At 40.3% G+C, this 15037-nt stretch overlaps 1 protein-coding gene across 6 annotated transcripts in view; it reads right to left on the bottom strand.

Annotated features, from left to right (window-relative positions):
* Positions 1-14431, bottom strand: part of PNPLA8 (patatin-like phospholipase domain containing 8) — a 55854-nt gene extending 41423 nt beyond the window's left edge. The window contains exons 1-5 of one of the 6 annotated variants that reach the window (XM_011948184.1): positions 12234-12394; positions 7638-7683; positions 4083-4194; positions 329-1467; positions 37-186 (exon numbers count right to left, since the gene is read on the bottom strand). In XM_011948184.1, coding sequence (XP_011803574.1) covers positions 37-186; positions 329-1384 — 1206 coding nt within the window. In that variant the 5' untranslated portion in view covers positions 1385-1467; positions 4083-4194; positions 7638-7683; positions 12234-12394. Of the gene's footprint in view, positions 1-36; positions 187-328; positions 1468-4082; positions 4195-7637; positions 7684-12233; positions 12518-14326 lie in introns of those variants that run through there. The other 5 variants (XM_011948186.1, XM_011948182.1, XM_011948181.1 and 2 more) reach the window with 5 other exon arrangements.
* Between the last annotated feature and the right edge of the window lie 606 nt (positions 14432-15037).

Raw genomic sequence — 15037 nt, 5'->3', positions numbered from 1 at the left:
CCAAGACAAAACCGGATTAAATAAATTAGAAATTACCTTGACAGCCACTCCTTTTCCTTCAGGAAATTCTAGAAGATGAAAAGTCAGTTCTTCAACCCTAGTAATGCAGAGTTTTGGGTCAGTTGTTCTTCTTAATGCCTGAACTAATGCCCGGGTCCTGTTATCAATACTCACCCTTGCGATAATCTACAAAGACATATTAAATATATATGATTAGAATACAAAACTGCTCTAAAGAACAATTCAAGTTTCTTAGTTCTCATTAGGAAATAAAACTTATAAATTAGACAAAAAGTAATAGAACCAAAAAGCACACTGAACAACTTGCCTTTTCTCGCTGAAGAGATAAACGCTTTTTCTCCTCTGCATTTCTGTCTCTGCTCACAGCCTGATCAGTTTTAGCAGGCTCTTCCTGTTCTTCTGACTGACTCTTAGAATCATACTTTAATTTGGGGACAAGTCCACCAATATAACCACCTACTAAAGCTTGTACACCTTCCGTGGGACGAGAAAGTAAGTTAGCAATACTTTGTTTAGTTGAAATTGGAAGAACATCAGGTATTGTAGAAGGACTTGTAGGCTTGTCCACAGTATCTAAAGATTCTGAGCCTGGCTTGTAAGCCAGGATGCTAGGATCTGGAGAACTTAATTTCCCCTCTTCTACCTTTTTATCTTCAAGTTTTGATTTATCCTGGAAATGTTCATTTTCCTTTTCTTGAGACATTTTTTCCTTATGTTTGAAGTATGAGTTAATATGATTTGATAAAAAGTAGAATGACTCTCCAAATTTTGTGGTTATAATATTTGTGTAATGAAAAAGACTGCGTTTACCTCTATTTTCTTCTTTGTCTATAATGTGACTTTTGTCTTCTGGAAAAGCACTCTTTTCTGCTGATTTGTCACTATATTTTTTCAGAGATTTGATGGCTTGTTTAATGTTTTTCTGTTTTAACCAGCCACTATCTGATACTTTTCTTAATATTTGGGAACTTGGCTTAAATTGAGCTAAACGTGAAATCATTTCATTTCGATTGCCAAAAATAGCCTTTGAAACAGAGTTCAAAGTACTTTTAATACGGGACATACAAATGTTCACTTTTGTAAGTCCCTTGGGAGCAGAAGTGCTAAGTTTCAAAATTCCAATATGTAAACCATGGTTGCTTGGAGAGTAACAGTGCTTACTGCAAGAATGTGCTTCGCTTTTGGTCCATTTACATCTTATTATGTTTGTCTGAAAACCTCTTTGCAGACTGATGTGGCTTATCCTCCAGCAATGCTTAGGTGAGAACAAGAAATGTAGTTGCTTGCTTCTCTGCTTCCCACAAACACTTCTTGCATTACTAAGGAGGTAAATATATATATCTACAGTCAGATTAATAGACATAACTTAAAAATCATTTGTTTTCTATGACATTCTCTCACTTCTTGAGTGCTTCATTTAAGAAATGCCATAATTCATGGTCTTACCTGAAATGGCAAGAAAAACAAAATTAGAATTCACGTGAAAAATTGAAATTGGGTATAATAGAAAATACAAGACTATTTGGACTAAACTCAGCAAGCTGTATCAAAAAAAGCAGATAAAATATTGCCATTATAGCTGATAGAAAATTCATTTTTAAGCTAATATAAAATAATTCACTTTCAGTATAGAGGTAAATAAAAAAAGAAAATGAGGAATAGAATGTTTAGGGAAAAGAACTAATTTAGAGAAGTTTCCCAATAGGTAAGTTTTCCTACAACACATAATTTAATATGCAATTTAGATACTCCACTTTTTTTTTTTTCCCTTCCTCACTGTTAAATTCTGGACTACTTTATGTGACACTAGACTTGAAGACACTATTCCTTGAAGAAAAAGGTCAGGTCTCATACATTATTCATTGCAAACGATTTATAGAATACTTAATCTATACCAGACATGGTGCTAGATGTTGAAGTCACACAGTTACAGGATATGAAAGAACTTCCAGTCTAGAGCTGCTAATAGCCATGTGAAAAAGATTTCACTACCTAAGTAATAAGTGCTCATTAAATCAAGTAAGTCAGACTAGAAGAAACTACAGCATCTAACATAGAAGGGGTTCTTAACCACTATATAAAAAGAATACATACAAATAAGAGAAGAATAATCCAATTTAAAAATGTGGTATTGGTAAAAGAAAAGACAAATAGATCAATGGAATAGAATAAAGAATCCAGAAACAGACCCAATTAAATACAGTTAATTGATCTTTCACAAAAAAGTGAAGGTAATACAATGGAGCAAAAATAGTCTTCTTAACAAATGACAACTGGACATCCACATGCAAATTAATCTAGACACAGACTTTATACCTATCAAAAAAATTAACTCAAAACAGATCACAGATCTAAATGTAAAATGCAAATGTCTAAAACTAGAATGTAACATAGGAGAAAACTTAGATGACCTTAGGAATGGCAATGACTTTGAGACAATATCAAATGCATGATCCATGAAAGAAAAAATTGATAAGGTGGACTTCATTAATATTAAAAACTTCTGGCCAGGCGTGGTGGCTCACACCTGTAATCCCAGCACTTTGGGAGGCTGAGGCAGGCAGATCACGAGGTCAGGAGTTCAAGACCAGCCTGGTCAGCATGGTGAAACCCCGTCTCTACTAAAAATACAAAAAATAAGCTGGGCATGGTGGTGCACGTCTGTAATCTCAGCTACTCGGGAGGCTGAGGCAGGAGAATCACGTGAATCCAGGAGGCAGAGGTTGCAGCGAGCCAAGATTGTGCCACTGCACTCCAGCCTGGGCAATAAGAGCCAGGCTTTGTCTCAAAAAAAAAACCAAAAAAACAAAACCTTCTGTTCTGTGATGGTCAATATCAAGAGAATAAGACAATGAGGCAGAGATTGGGAAAAAATATTTTCAACAGACATATCTGATAAAGAACTGTCATCCATAATATTTAAAGAACTCTTAAAGCTCAACAATAAGAAAACAAACTCAATTACAAATGTGCCAAAGGCGGTAACAGACACCTCATCAAAGGAGATATATAGAAACAAATAAACATATGAGAAGTTGTACCACATCATATGTCATCAGGAAAATGCAAACTAAAATAACCATGATACTACGACATACCTATTAGACTGGCCAGAATACAGAACACTGAGAACACTAAATGCTGGTGAGGATGTAAAGCAAAAGGAACTCTTACTCATTGCTGAAGAAACACAAAATGGTACAGTCACTCTGAAAGATAGTTCGGTAGTTTCTTGCAAAATTAAACATACTCTTAACATATGACCCAGCAATGGTACTCCCAGCTCCCAAAGGAGCTGAGACTATGTCCATAATAAAATCTGCACATGGATGTTTATAGAAGCCTTATTCATAATTGCCAAAATTTTAAAACAACAAGATGTATTTTAGTAAGTCAACGGATAACCTGTGGCATATCAATATATGGTATGTGTAGACAATGGAAAATTGTTCAGTGCTACAAAGACATGAGCTATCAAGCCATAAAAAGACTGCGAGAAACCTGAAATGCATATTACTAAGTGAAAACATCCAATCTGAAAAAGGCTACACACTGTGTCTTAGTCTGTTCAGGCTCCTGCAATGAAATCCCATAAACTGGGGAGCTTACATATGGGAGATACCCCATATATAAAATGGGGTATCTGTGTGTGTTTTGTAGAGACAGGGTCTCACTCTGACACCCAGGCTGCAGTGCAGTGGCATGCATGATCATAGCTCACTACCTCCTTGAACTCCTGGACTCATGCAAGCCACCTGCCTCAGCCTCCCAAGTAGTGGGGACTATAGGTACACATGCCTGGCTTAGGTAGCTTATAAACAATAGAAATTTATTTCTCACAAAATTTCCCACAGTTCTGGAGACTGGGAAGTCCAAGATCAGTATTAGCAGATTTGGTATCTGCTGAAGGCCCACTTACTGGTTCACAGATGGCTGTCTTCTTACTGTGTCCTCACATGGTAGAAGGTACTAACTAGCTCTAAGGGTTGTCTTTTAGAAGGGCACTAATCCCATTCCTAAGGACTACACTCTCCTGACCTAATCACCTCCCAAAGACCTACCTCTTAATACCATCACCTTAGCAGTTATGATTTCCACATGAATTTTGAGAGGCACAAACATTCAGACCATAGAAGTATGATTCCGGCTGTATAACACTCTAGAAAGGCAAAACTATGAAGACAGTAAAAAGATCAGTGGTTGCCAAAAGCAGAGTATAGAAGGAATAAATAGGTAGGGGACAGAGGACAGTATTTTTACTGCCCTAAAAATCCTCTGTATAGTATCATAATAATGGATAAATATAATTAAACATTTGTTTAAACCCACAGAATGTACACCACCAGAAATGAACCTAAATGTACCCTATGAACTTGGGGGACTGTGTGTGAATGCAGGCTCATCAGTTATAATACCTGTACCACTCTAGTGGGTGATGCCAATAATGGAGGTGGCTATGTGTGTACCGGGGTAGGGGGTTTATGGAAATGTCTGTACCTTCCTTTCAATTTTCCTGTGAACCTAAAAACTGTTCTAAAAAAAGTCTTTTTTTAAAAAAAGCAATTTGCAGTTCTATATATGCTATACACACATGAATACACACACACACACACACACACATATATATTAAAAAATTAAAAAATGAAAATCTACATATGTAGTTGAAATCTTATGGGCACACATATACATACACAAATTGATTCTGAAAGGATAAGCATCTGTTTATTCTTATGACCTAAGGCATGGGGCCAAAAGGGAATGAGAACGGTTTTTACTTTTTACTTTTCTACTGTCTGAATTATTTATAATGAGGTTTTATTTTGTAATTAGAAAAAGCAAAATATTTAAAGCACTGTAACAGAAGGCACCATGTGAATGAAAGACAAAGTGAGATAAAATCGAGAGAAGTTTTAAAGAAAAAAAGAGGTTAAAAACTGGCCAAAGTTAAAAAGGAATTCATCATGTGTAAAGATGAGAAGGAAAGGAGAGAATTCTAAATAATGGTAAACAAAACAAGCACAGCCAGGAGTTTGAGACCAGCCCAGGTAAATGGTGAAACCTTGTCTCAAAAAAAAAAATAATAAAACAAATTAGCTGGGCATGGTGGCACACACCTGTCGTCCTAGCTACTCAGGAGGCTGAGGTGGGAGGATTACTTGAGCCCAGGAGTCTGAGGCTGCAGTGAGCCACAGAGACCCCATCTCTAAAACAAACAAAACTACACACAGAGGCAAACAGAAGAAAGCACATATAGTATGTGCAGAGATTACATGTAGTCTAGTTTTACTGCAGGACCTAGAGAGATTGAGAGAGAGGTAGATGACGCTGAGAAAGATGGAACTGAGAACCTATTCCAATTGTTCAGAAGATAACAGCCTGAAGTAAAATCCTTCCTTCTAAATTGCATGTGCCATTTAGAATTTTATATGGAAGAGAGAGAAAAAAAGCAAAGCCTGTCTTGTCTTCCAGGCTGAAGGAGCCCAGGGAATTCTACCATAAAATATGGCTGCCTGGTATAAGTATTTTGAATTAAAGCCCCATCAGAGATCAACAGATGCTAGAAGAGACTTTTCCCCTATCTACAAAAAGACCAGACAGATTCCCCAAGGAGAATAATTGTTTTCCCCTCTCCTCCTCAGGGAGAGGGGAAAACAATTTTATTATCTGCTGCAGAAAAGAAGACTGGAAGACTGAAGAATGTAACCACACCCAAATGACACTTTCACAAGATAAAGTCTGTCTCTTAGGCTCATTCAGTTTTCAAAGAGAATACAAGTTCATCTCTGTCCTTCCAACCCCCCGTCCATTCCTTCGCCCTAGTGATCAGTTACTGCCGCTCAACAGAATTACCTCTATTCCCCATCTTTCCTTCCCCTCTGAAAACAGCTACCTAAGTACGCGGGCCCCACTGGGATATTTAAGTAATAATTGCGATTCTCAGCTGTGCACATCAATAAATTTGTATGCCATTTTTCTTAGTAATCTGTTTCTGTCAGCTGATTTTCAGCAAACTGGCAGAGGTGGAAGGGGACATCTTCCCTTGATTCCCACAAGACTCTTCCAAACTCCTTGGGACTTGCAGTCAATAAGATAAGTCAAGTTAACATAAAAGCTCTGCAGCCCCGATGACACAAAAACACTTCAGGTAAAATACTTGTGGATAAAAAGCCATGCTCTGTTTTCACTTATATGTAGGAGTCGAAAAAACTGGATCTCGTGGAGATAGAGAGTAGAATGATAGTTACCAGAGGCTAGGAACAGTGTGTGTGAGGGAGAGTTGGGGGCTGGAAAGGAGGGGATAAGAGAGGATGGTTAATAGGTACAAACATACAGTTAGAAGTAACGCGTTATAGGCCGTGCACGGTGGCTCACGCCTGTAATCCCAGTACTTTGGGAGGCCGAGGCGGGCGGATCATGACGTCAGGAGATCGAGACCATCCTGGCTAATACCCCGTCTCTACTAAATATACAAAAAATGAGCCCGGCAAGGTGGCGGATGCTCGTAGTCCCAGCTACTTGGGAGACTGAGGCAGGAGAATGGCGTCAACCTGGGAGGTGGAGCTTGCAGTGAGCCGAGATCACAGTCACTGCACTCCAGCTTGGGCGACAGAGCGAGACTCCATCTCAAAAAAAAAAAAACAGAAGTAATGAGTTATACTATTTGAATAGTAAAGTAGAGGGGCTATAGTTAACAATAACACATTGTGTTATTTCAAAATAGCTAGAAAATTTGAAATATTCCCAAGAAAAAAAATAAATGTTCAAGGTGATGCATATCCTAAATACCCTGATTTGATCCTTACACATTGTACGCATGTATCAAAATATCACATCTGCCCTATAAACATATACAAATATTATACTTTTTTTAAAAAAAATCCATGCTCAACTTGAAGAATACCAAGAAACTGTAAAATTAAACCAGAAAAATAACTGTGTGAGGTAATGCATATGTTAGATTTAGTTAGTCCACAATGAAAATAATACTTAAAAAATCATGTTGCACACCGTAAATACATACACCTTTATCTGGCAATTTAAAAAATAAAAAATAATTTTATAAAATAATAAAGCCATGCTCAAAGTCAATAGTAAAAAATCTCCAGGTTTAAGAGGACCCACGGGTGTGGAACTGCAGTCATACTATCCTCAAGGTGCAGATACCCTATGGGCAATGGGATCCCACACCAAGCAACCACCACAGAAAATGAACTCACTGAAGTTACAAAACATGCAAAGAAATGCACCATCACCTGCAGAGAGGATCAGCAAATATAGCCAGAAAACAAATGTGTAACTAAGATTCAGAAATATAAAAATATTAAGGTCTAAAATGTTCAAAGGCGAAACAGAAGGAACAAAAATAAAGAGTCAAAGAGAACTGTACCCAGAATAAACAAGGAGAGCAAAATCTCAGAAATGAAAACTCCAGCTATGTGCTAGCTACAAACATACCTGTAACAGAAGACTGAAAATACAGGACTGGGAAAAATGTTATACCAGACCGAAACTACCCGTCAGAAAGTGAAAAGCCTTTGAAGGTAAACATAAGGGAAAGGCATTAATTATGGATAAAAAGGAGACACTGCATAATAATAAAGGAATGATCTATTTACTTATTAAACCTCAGGTAATCATGTAGACCTTGGAGGAGAAGACAATCTACTGAGAAATAAAACAAATAATGAACGGAATGTACAGTCAGGCTGAGAAGTGCCATGAATTAAAATAAAGCAGGGAGGAGGAGAAGAAGGGCACAGAGTGCTATTTTATGGTGTGATCAGAACTGAGTTGACATTTTAGTGGAAACCTGAATGAAGCAAGGAAGAAAATTATTAAGAAAATCTGGGAAAACAGCATTCTAGTCAGAGAGAAAAAACAACCAACAATTTGGAGACAAATATGAGCTTTGGAACAGCAAGAACTACAAGGTGATTAAAGGCAAGTAAGGGGAAAAAAAGAATGATAAAGATGAACCAAACCAAAAATAAAATTCTACGGCTCTCCTAAACATCTGAAAGGACCCCTCCTCTTGGCCAAGGGCATTCCAGAGTTAACCTGAAAATCTAGTTCAGCCATGATGAAAAGGGGGTTGGATGTGCCTCATTATACCCCTCCAGCATTCACATCAACACAGATCTTAAGTCTGAAAAGAAACATTTACAGGCCAGGTGCAGTGGCTCACGCCTGTACTCTCAGCACTTTGGGAGGCCGAGGTGGGTGGATGACGAGGTCAGGAGCTCAAGACCAGCCTGGCCAATATGGTGAAACCCTGTCTCTACTAATAATACAAAAATTAGCCAGGCGTAGTGGCACATGCCTATAGTCCCAGCTCCTCGGGAGGCTGAGGCAGAAGAATCACTTGAACCTGGGAGATGAAGGTTGCAGTGAGCTAAGATAGTGCCACTGCACTCCAGCCTGGGCAACACAGCGAGACTCCCTCTCAAAACAAAAAAAAAAAAGAAAAAAGAAAAAAACATTTACAATCTATTCTCTCTGAAGTCTGCTACTTGGAGGCTTCATCCACATCATAAAACCTTGGTCTCCACACCTACTTATGGTAACCCAGACATTCCTTTCCACTGATAGCAACTCATTCAACCAACTGCCAATCAGAAAATTTTTATGTGACCTGGAAGCCCCATCCCCTTTGAGTTGTGCCACCCTTCCAAATCAAACCAATGTGACTGATTGATGCATTATGTCTCACTAAAATGTATAGAGGCAAGTGGCATTTGACCACCTTCGGCACATGTCAGTGGGACCACCTGAGGCTGTGTCACGGGTGCGTCCTTAAACTCGACAAAATTTTCTAGATTGATTGAGACCTGTCTCAGATATTTTGGGGTCACAGACCCCAAAATTCAGGCAGGAAATTGAGACAAGACTATGGTAGAATTTTGCATTGTTTCTTTCCAATATGACGAATTTATGAAACCATCTATCAACTTGGCATTAAAATATAGTACAAAAGGCCAAAATATGGGAACCATTACAAGATTAGACAACTTCATAATCATAATGAGAGATTTAATACACATTTCTCAGAAACGACAACTACCAAGCAAAAATTACAAAACAAAGATGACCAACAAAATCAATAAGTTTAATTTAATTGCCCCCAAATCACAACATTAGTAAATGCAAGATAAGTGTTTTGAGAGTACATTCAGCCAGAAGTTAGATCGCAAAAACATAGGAAGAAGAATGTAAAATGAGATGCTACCATCAACTGAAAAAAGAGCAAGGAAGAATAGACGTACTATAAATACAAGGGAGGTATGAATAAAACCGAGAGGCTTGGACCAACCACTAGAGAAGGGAATGGAGTTTTAACTAGAGGAATTAAGGGAATTATTAGGTGGAGGACCAGCTAAGGATGGAAAGAATGAATTTACAGAGGATGTCACTTAATCATTAATATAACACCGGCAAAAGGGTGACAACAGTCTGAAAGTAACAGCACTGAGGAGAGCAAAGATCCCCTGGTGGCCATTGAGCAGACCATCCAGAGGCACAACTCCTTATCTGAGGAATTTAGAAATAATTAGACTTCTCTGTTGGCTAAAGCTGGCATCTGGTACCACAATTCTTTCCCAGAAACGTATAAGTAACTAGAATTTCTATACATGTCCAGAATGTATGCTTGTCAAAACTCATTGTGCAACCTTTGCTGATATCAAAGCACCAAAATGTCTACAAATGTAATCACTGATCATGACCTACGTGGCTAATATGGTCCAAGTTACCCTTCAGCTTCTGCTGTAAGGTCCATAAATACCCCTAAGAAGAAAATCCACTGCAGTGAGCTGTCCTCTCTTGCTGAGGCACCTCACTGCACTCTTCTGCAGCACTCTTTCTATCTAATAAAACTTTCCTTTTCAAACCTATATTGTTGTTGGTAAAGTTTTCTTACTACCCTACTATCCCAAGCTGACCACTTTCCAATGCTGGGGCTCTGACACCTCACCCAGCAAGAACTAGTGTGGGGAAGACAGCCACTCTGAACACTTTGAAAGTAAAGGAAAAAAGAGAAAACAACCAAACACAGGACTTGACAGTCAAGAATAGGGTAAAGAGAGGGAAGTGTTAAGAGAGCTCTAAGGTTTTAAATCTGAAAAATATGAAGAGTGCCATTTGCGAATATGAGAAAACTGTGAAGGGGCCAATTTAATACGAGAGAAAAACACATTTTCTTTTGGATTCACAGGATGAAGTAACAGTGGGACATTCAAATGGAAATGTACACAGACTGTGGATTTATGTGTGGAATTACCAGCTTGTGGCAGCAGAAACCACAACATTAGATGGATTTATCAGATAATAGTTTACAGTAATAATACATGACTATTTTGGGATCAGAGAACCTGAGAAAAGCTCTTTTTCCTTGAAAAATATGTATTTGCAATATAAACTATATTTTCCATAACATTTCAGTATATTTACATGCCTATTTAAGTATACCTGGGTTTCAAATATGAAACTCTAGTTTAGAGAGAGCGACAGGGGTAGAGGCTTGAGTGCCACCCAAGAGCTAAGAAGAGGAAGAAAAGACTCTAAAGGAAACAAAACAGGAGAAAAGCCACCCTGAAAAAGTCAGGACACTGGAAACCAAGACAGGACAAATTTTTTTCAAGTAATGGATAAGGAACAGAATAAAATATGCGAGCACTGCAGAAAAAAACAAGAACTAAGAAATGACTGACCAGGAGCGGTGGCTCACATCTGTAATCCCAGCACTTTGGGAGGCCGAGGCGGGTGGATCACTTGAGGCCAGGAGTTTGAGACCAGCCTGGTCAACATGGCGAAACCCGTCTCTGCTTAAAAAAATTAGCCGGGTGTGGTTGTGCACGCCTGTAAATCCCAGCTGCTCGGGAGGCTGAAGCAAGAGAATCCTTTGAATCTTGCAGTGAGTCGAGATCGCGCCAGGGCACTCCAGCCTGGGTGACAGAGGCTTCCAACAACAAAAAATGGCAGGACAGGAAGGTGTCTATGGCTCAGCGTTCTAACTCTGACCTTCTTACAGATATATATTCCACGAGTGAAGCAATATGCAGCTCCAGCACAACCACTCTAACTGGTGTAAAAAAACAACTCAAAGTACAGGCTGTTCTTGTAACAACTTTGCATGTGAAACAAGTGAATATCTAAACTAGTGAAACTGACCCCTTCCTTCAATATCACTCATTAAAAGGGCGTTTACAAGATTTTAATTTAGGCCTGATACAGAAATTAAAAACGAGATCAACATTAAGAAAAAGTTGATTATAATAACGAAATAAAAACATGTTCTTATATTGAAAGTACAACTAATTGGCATAAGCAATTTAACAAAATAGCTACAATGGGCTTGATACAACTGCCTCTTAAGCCTTAAGCTCTCAGTTCTTAATGTTTCACTGTTTAACAGCATTTTCTTAATACACTGAAACGTGTCATTTTTGAACTCTCGGCAATTAGGACTGCAGAACCAGGATACAACTGTTACTGGAAATGAACACAGTATTTTAAACAGGATTATATGACAGTCCCTTATGTCACAACTCTCTTAAGTTTTTCCTATGAATCACTATTTTAAAGTTATCATTGTATTAGGCGTGGAAAGCAGGTTCCTTCCAGCATAATGACAGAAATGACACAGGGATAGGAAGCACTGCAACAGTGATTCATACACCTTCACCTTTTAAAAAGTACACACCTGAATCTACTTAAGCAGCAGTGGTCAGGGATGGAATCAAATGCGGATGGGGTTAGAAAGAAATCGCTGACAAAAAATATCAGGCAGTAGAATCACTAGGTGCACAATGACAGTCGAGAATGATGTAGAGTAGGGAAACCCTCCTGAGAGTGACCAGCTAACTACGGGAGAACACTAAAGTCCAGGGGAAGGTAAACAGACTCTGGGAAATTGGGGAGGGAGTCCTGGGGATGGGACAGGAAGAGCAGGGCGGGACCGGCGAAACCAAAAACAGTTTGCGATTCTGAGGCAGCAAAGTCCACGGGGGCGGAGGGCGCGGAGCACCAATGAGCTCCAGGAGCCGCGGGCTCCTTCCAGCGCCAGGTCCTCCCCAAAGCCTGGCGTCTCCCCACCCTCTCGCTAGGGAAGTGCCCTTCAAAGAAAGAGAAAGGAAGACCCGGAGAGACGGACAAGGGTCTAGAACGATCAACCAGCCTCCTATCGTCCCGCCCCTTGTCCCCTTGCGGCCACTTACCGGGATGCAGGCCGCAGTCACAAGGGCTGCAGCGGCGACTCACTCGTTCCCGGCATTGACGTCCACTCCTACCGGCCTGCATCGGCTGAGCTTCCAACACAAACACTAGCGCAGCAGCTGGGTCACCACCCACTCAGCCCCGCCCCGCCCCCAGCGGAAGTGACGCACTAGCCGTTTGGGTCTACCCGCTAGCCCGGGTGAGGTTTTTCCGCCTCGCTCAGGCCTCTGCGTCCCTGTCAATCTGCGTTCCTCCCCGTCCCCGAGGTATGCGCATAGAGCATGACGGAGCGCAAGGCGGGAAGCAGCGACAGACGTGTATGCGTGCGTGCGTGCGTGATGCGCGAGGCGCGGCTTGCGGGTGGGGCGTGCTGTGCTCTTGTGTTTCACGGGTGTGTGAGCGATGGGACTTCGTTTTGTCTTCGTGGGCGGGACCTCGGAGCAGTATCCTGGCTTGCTTGTTTGCCGGCCGCTATCCCCTTTAGGCAGAGATAAGCCTCCCTCTCCGCGTCCCTGAAGCCCCTGCCCAAGCTGTCTCAGTTCCTAGGAGCTGCGGGCTGCGATACCAGTCTCCTAGAGGGTGGTGCGCGGCACCGCTGCGCCCCTTTCTCTGTATCCATTCCTGGGCATGGCCACCCAGACTAAATGGCACTCAAAAGCGATTTGACGTATATTACTGTATTGGAGGTTAGCATAAACCGCCCCACAAATGGTCCCACACTTAACACATCTTTTTAAAATTCTGGCATTTCATGCGTACCACAGGGGCAAACTACAACCCTCAGGGCAAATCCGGCCCATCGCAGGTTCTGCTGTATATAGCTGGGAGCTAAAAATGGGTTTCACATTTTTCAAAGGTTAAAAAAAAGTGTTTTGCGACACATGACAATTATATGACATTCATATTTGTGTCTGCTTTTTAAAGTTTCATTAGAACATAGCCTTTCATTCCTATACATGACAATTATATGACATTCATATTTGTGTCTGCTTTTTAAAGTTTCATTAGAACATAGCCTTTCATTCCTATACATGCTGTCAATTAAAGCTTTTATGCTACAATAGCGAATTTGGGTAGTTGCAATAGCCCGTTACCCTCTTGAAGTGACCTTGCAATTACATTGAGAGTCCTGAAAACTAGTTCTCTACCTCAAAATGTTATCAAGACTTAACACTGTGCTCTCAAGGCTTACCCACTACCCACGGGTATGTATGCTTTAGTCCCCTGTAAGGTTATTGTAAAGTCCTTAACGAAGGGAGTTCTTTGACCTGTCAAATGTAGTGGACGTTACACTGATAGTTTTGTTGTTGTTATTTTTTTAAATCAAGGAGGGAAAGCCAGCTTGCTATGTTCTTGGGACACAGTGTCTGGATTATGTACATCATAATGCCTGGTAAAGCACAGCGGTGGATAAGCCAGACATGTTATTTAGCTACAGGAGAGTTAAAAGATGTATGCACCAATTAAGCCTTACAGGCGTGTGGAAGGAGCTTTATAGTGTTTGAAAGAGATTCCTCCTTGATGCTAAAGAAAAATTATTCTGACCCTTGTTAAAATGGCAAGGAAAACATTTAGAACTATTGCAATAGGTGCCATGACTATCACCGTGGGGGAGAGAGATCGGTCTCAAGTTTTAATACAACAAAAACAGCTAGGAACTATAGCCAGCAAGCAGACTGAGGGGTCAGTGCATGGAAAATTACTAAGAGGTGACATCAAGGGTAGGGGATATTCTTGCTAAACTGACTTTCAAGATTCTTGCTGAAGGCAGGGTGGGGATGATCAATTATCAAGGCTAGGGGATACTCTCTAAACTGACTTAGCAAGATTCTTGCTAAAACTGGACTCAGCAGGCCTAAAATAGTGGTCCAAGGATGAGGCCTAGTTGGGAAGAGGGCTCAGAGGAGCAGAACTAAAGTATGGTCAAGGAGAGATCATCACCATTCCCTCTCCGCTTATGCTCTTTCATCTCCTAATTTAGTCAGGTGTTATGAAATATCCAGATTTTCCTTCCATGTCAGAAATTTTCAAATAACTCCCAATTCCTGCTTCTCCATTCTTACCCTTCCTCTCCCTCCCTTGTCTACCACCATACCTTTAATCAATCATGAAGTCTGATGAGTTTTACCGCAGAATTTCTTGAATCATTCCTCTGCTCCACATTCGCATTCCCACTGCTTTAGTTTAGGCTTTCGTCCTTGCTCTTCAGTATCATCTAAACTGGTTTTCCAGCCTGTAACTAACCTCTGACCCAATCAGTCTCTTCTGTGCAACCACGGTAATCTTTTGACAGTGCAAGTCCTATCATGTTTTCCCAAATTAAAAAGCTTTTGCTGGCACTACATCTTCACAGAATAAACCGAATGGAATGATAGGTTCTGACCCTGCTGACCTTCCAGCCTTTACTTTCACCACTTGCCCCTCACTCTCTGTCTTCCAGCCACACCTATACTTCCCCAGATACTCTGTTTCTTTTCAAACTTAGTGCCTTGGTCATGCTGTTGGCTTAGCTCTCCTTCCACCTTGACCTCCTAAAGATTTTTTTGTCCTTCAGCCAGGAAAATCTTACCTCACTACTCATAGAATAAAGCATTCCTTCCACCTGTGCTCACTTCTCTTACTGCCCTTGCTGCATAGTATTATAATTTATTTGTTTATATGCCTACCAGTTTCCTACAGTCAAGGAGTGTAAGGTAAACTGTATTGGACAGATTTAGCATAACATCCAACAAATAGTAGACTTTCTATAAATTCTGTGTTATTGAATTGATTTTCAGTTTCATTTAGGTTACAGTTTGATAAGTTA

This window comes from Colobus angolensis, unplaced genomic scaffold, assembly GCF_000951035.1.
Source record: "Colobus angolensis palliatus isolate OR3802 unplaced genomic scaffold, Cang.pa_1.0 Scaffold275, whole genome shotgun sequence".
NCBI classification, from domain to species: domain Eukaryota; kingdom Metazoa; phylum Chordata; class Mammalia; order Primates; family Cercopithecidae; genus Colobus; species Colobus angolensis.
This window is presented reverse-complemented; position numbering and strand designations above follow the sequence as displayed.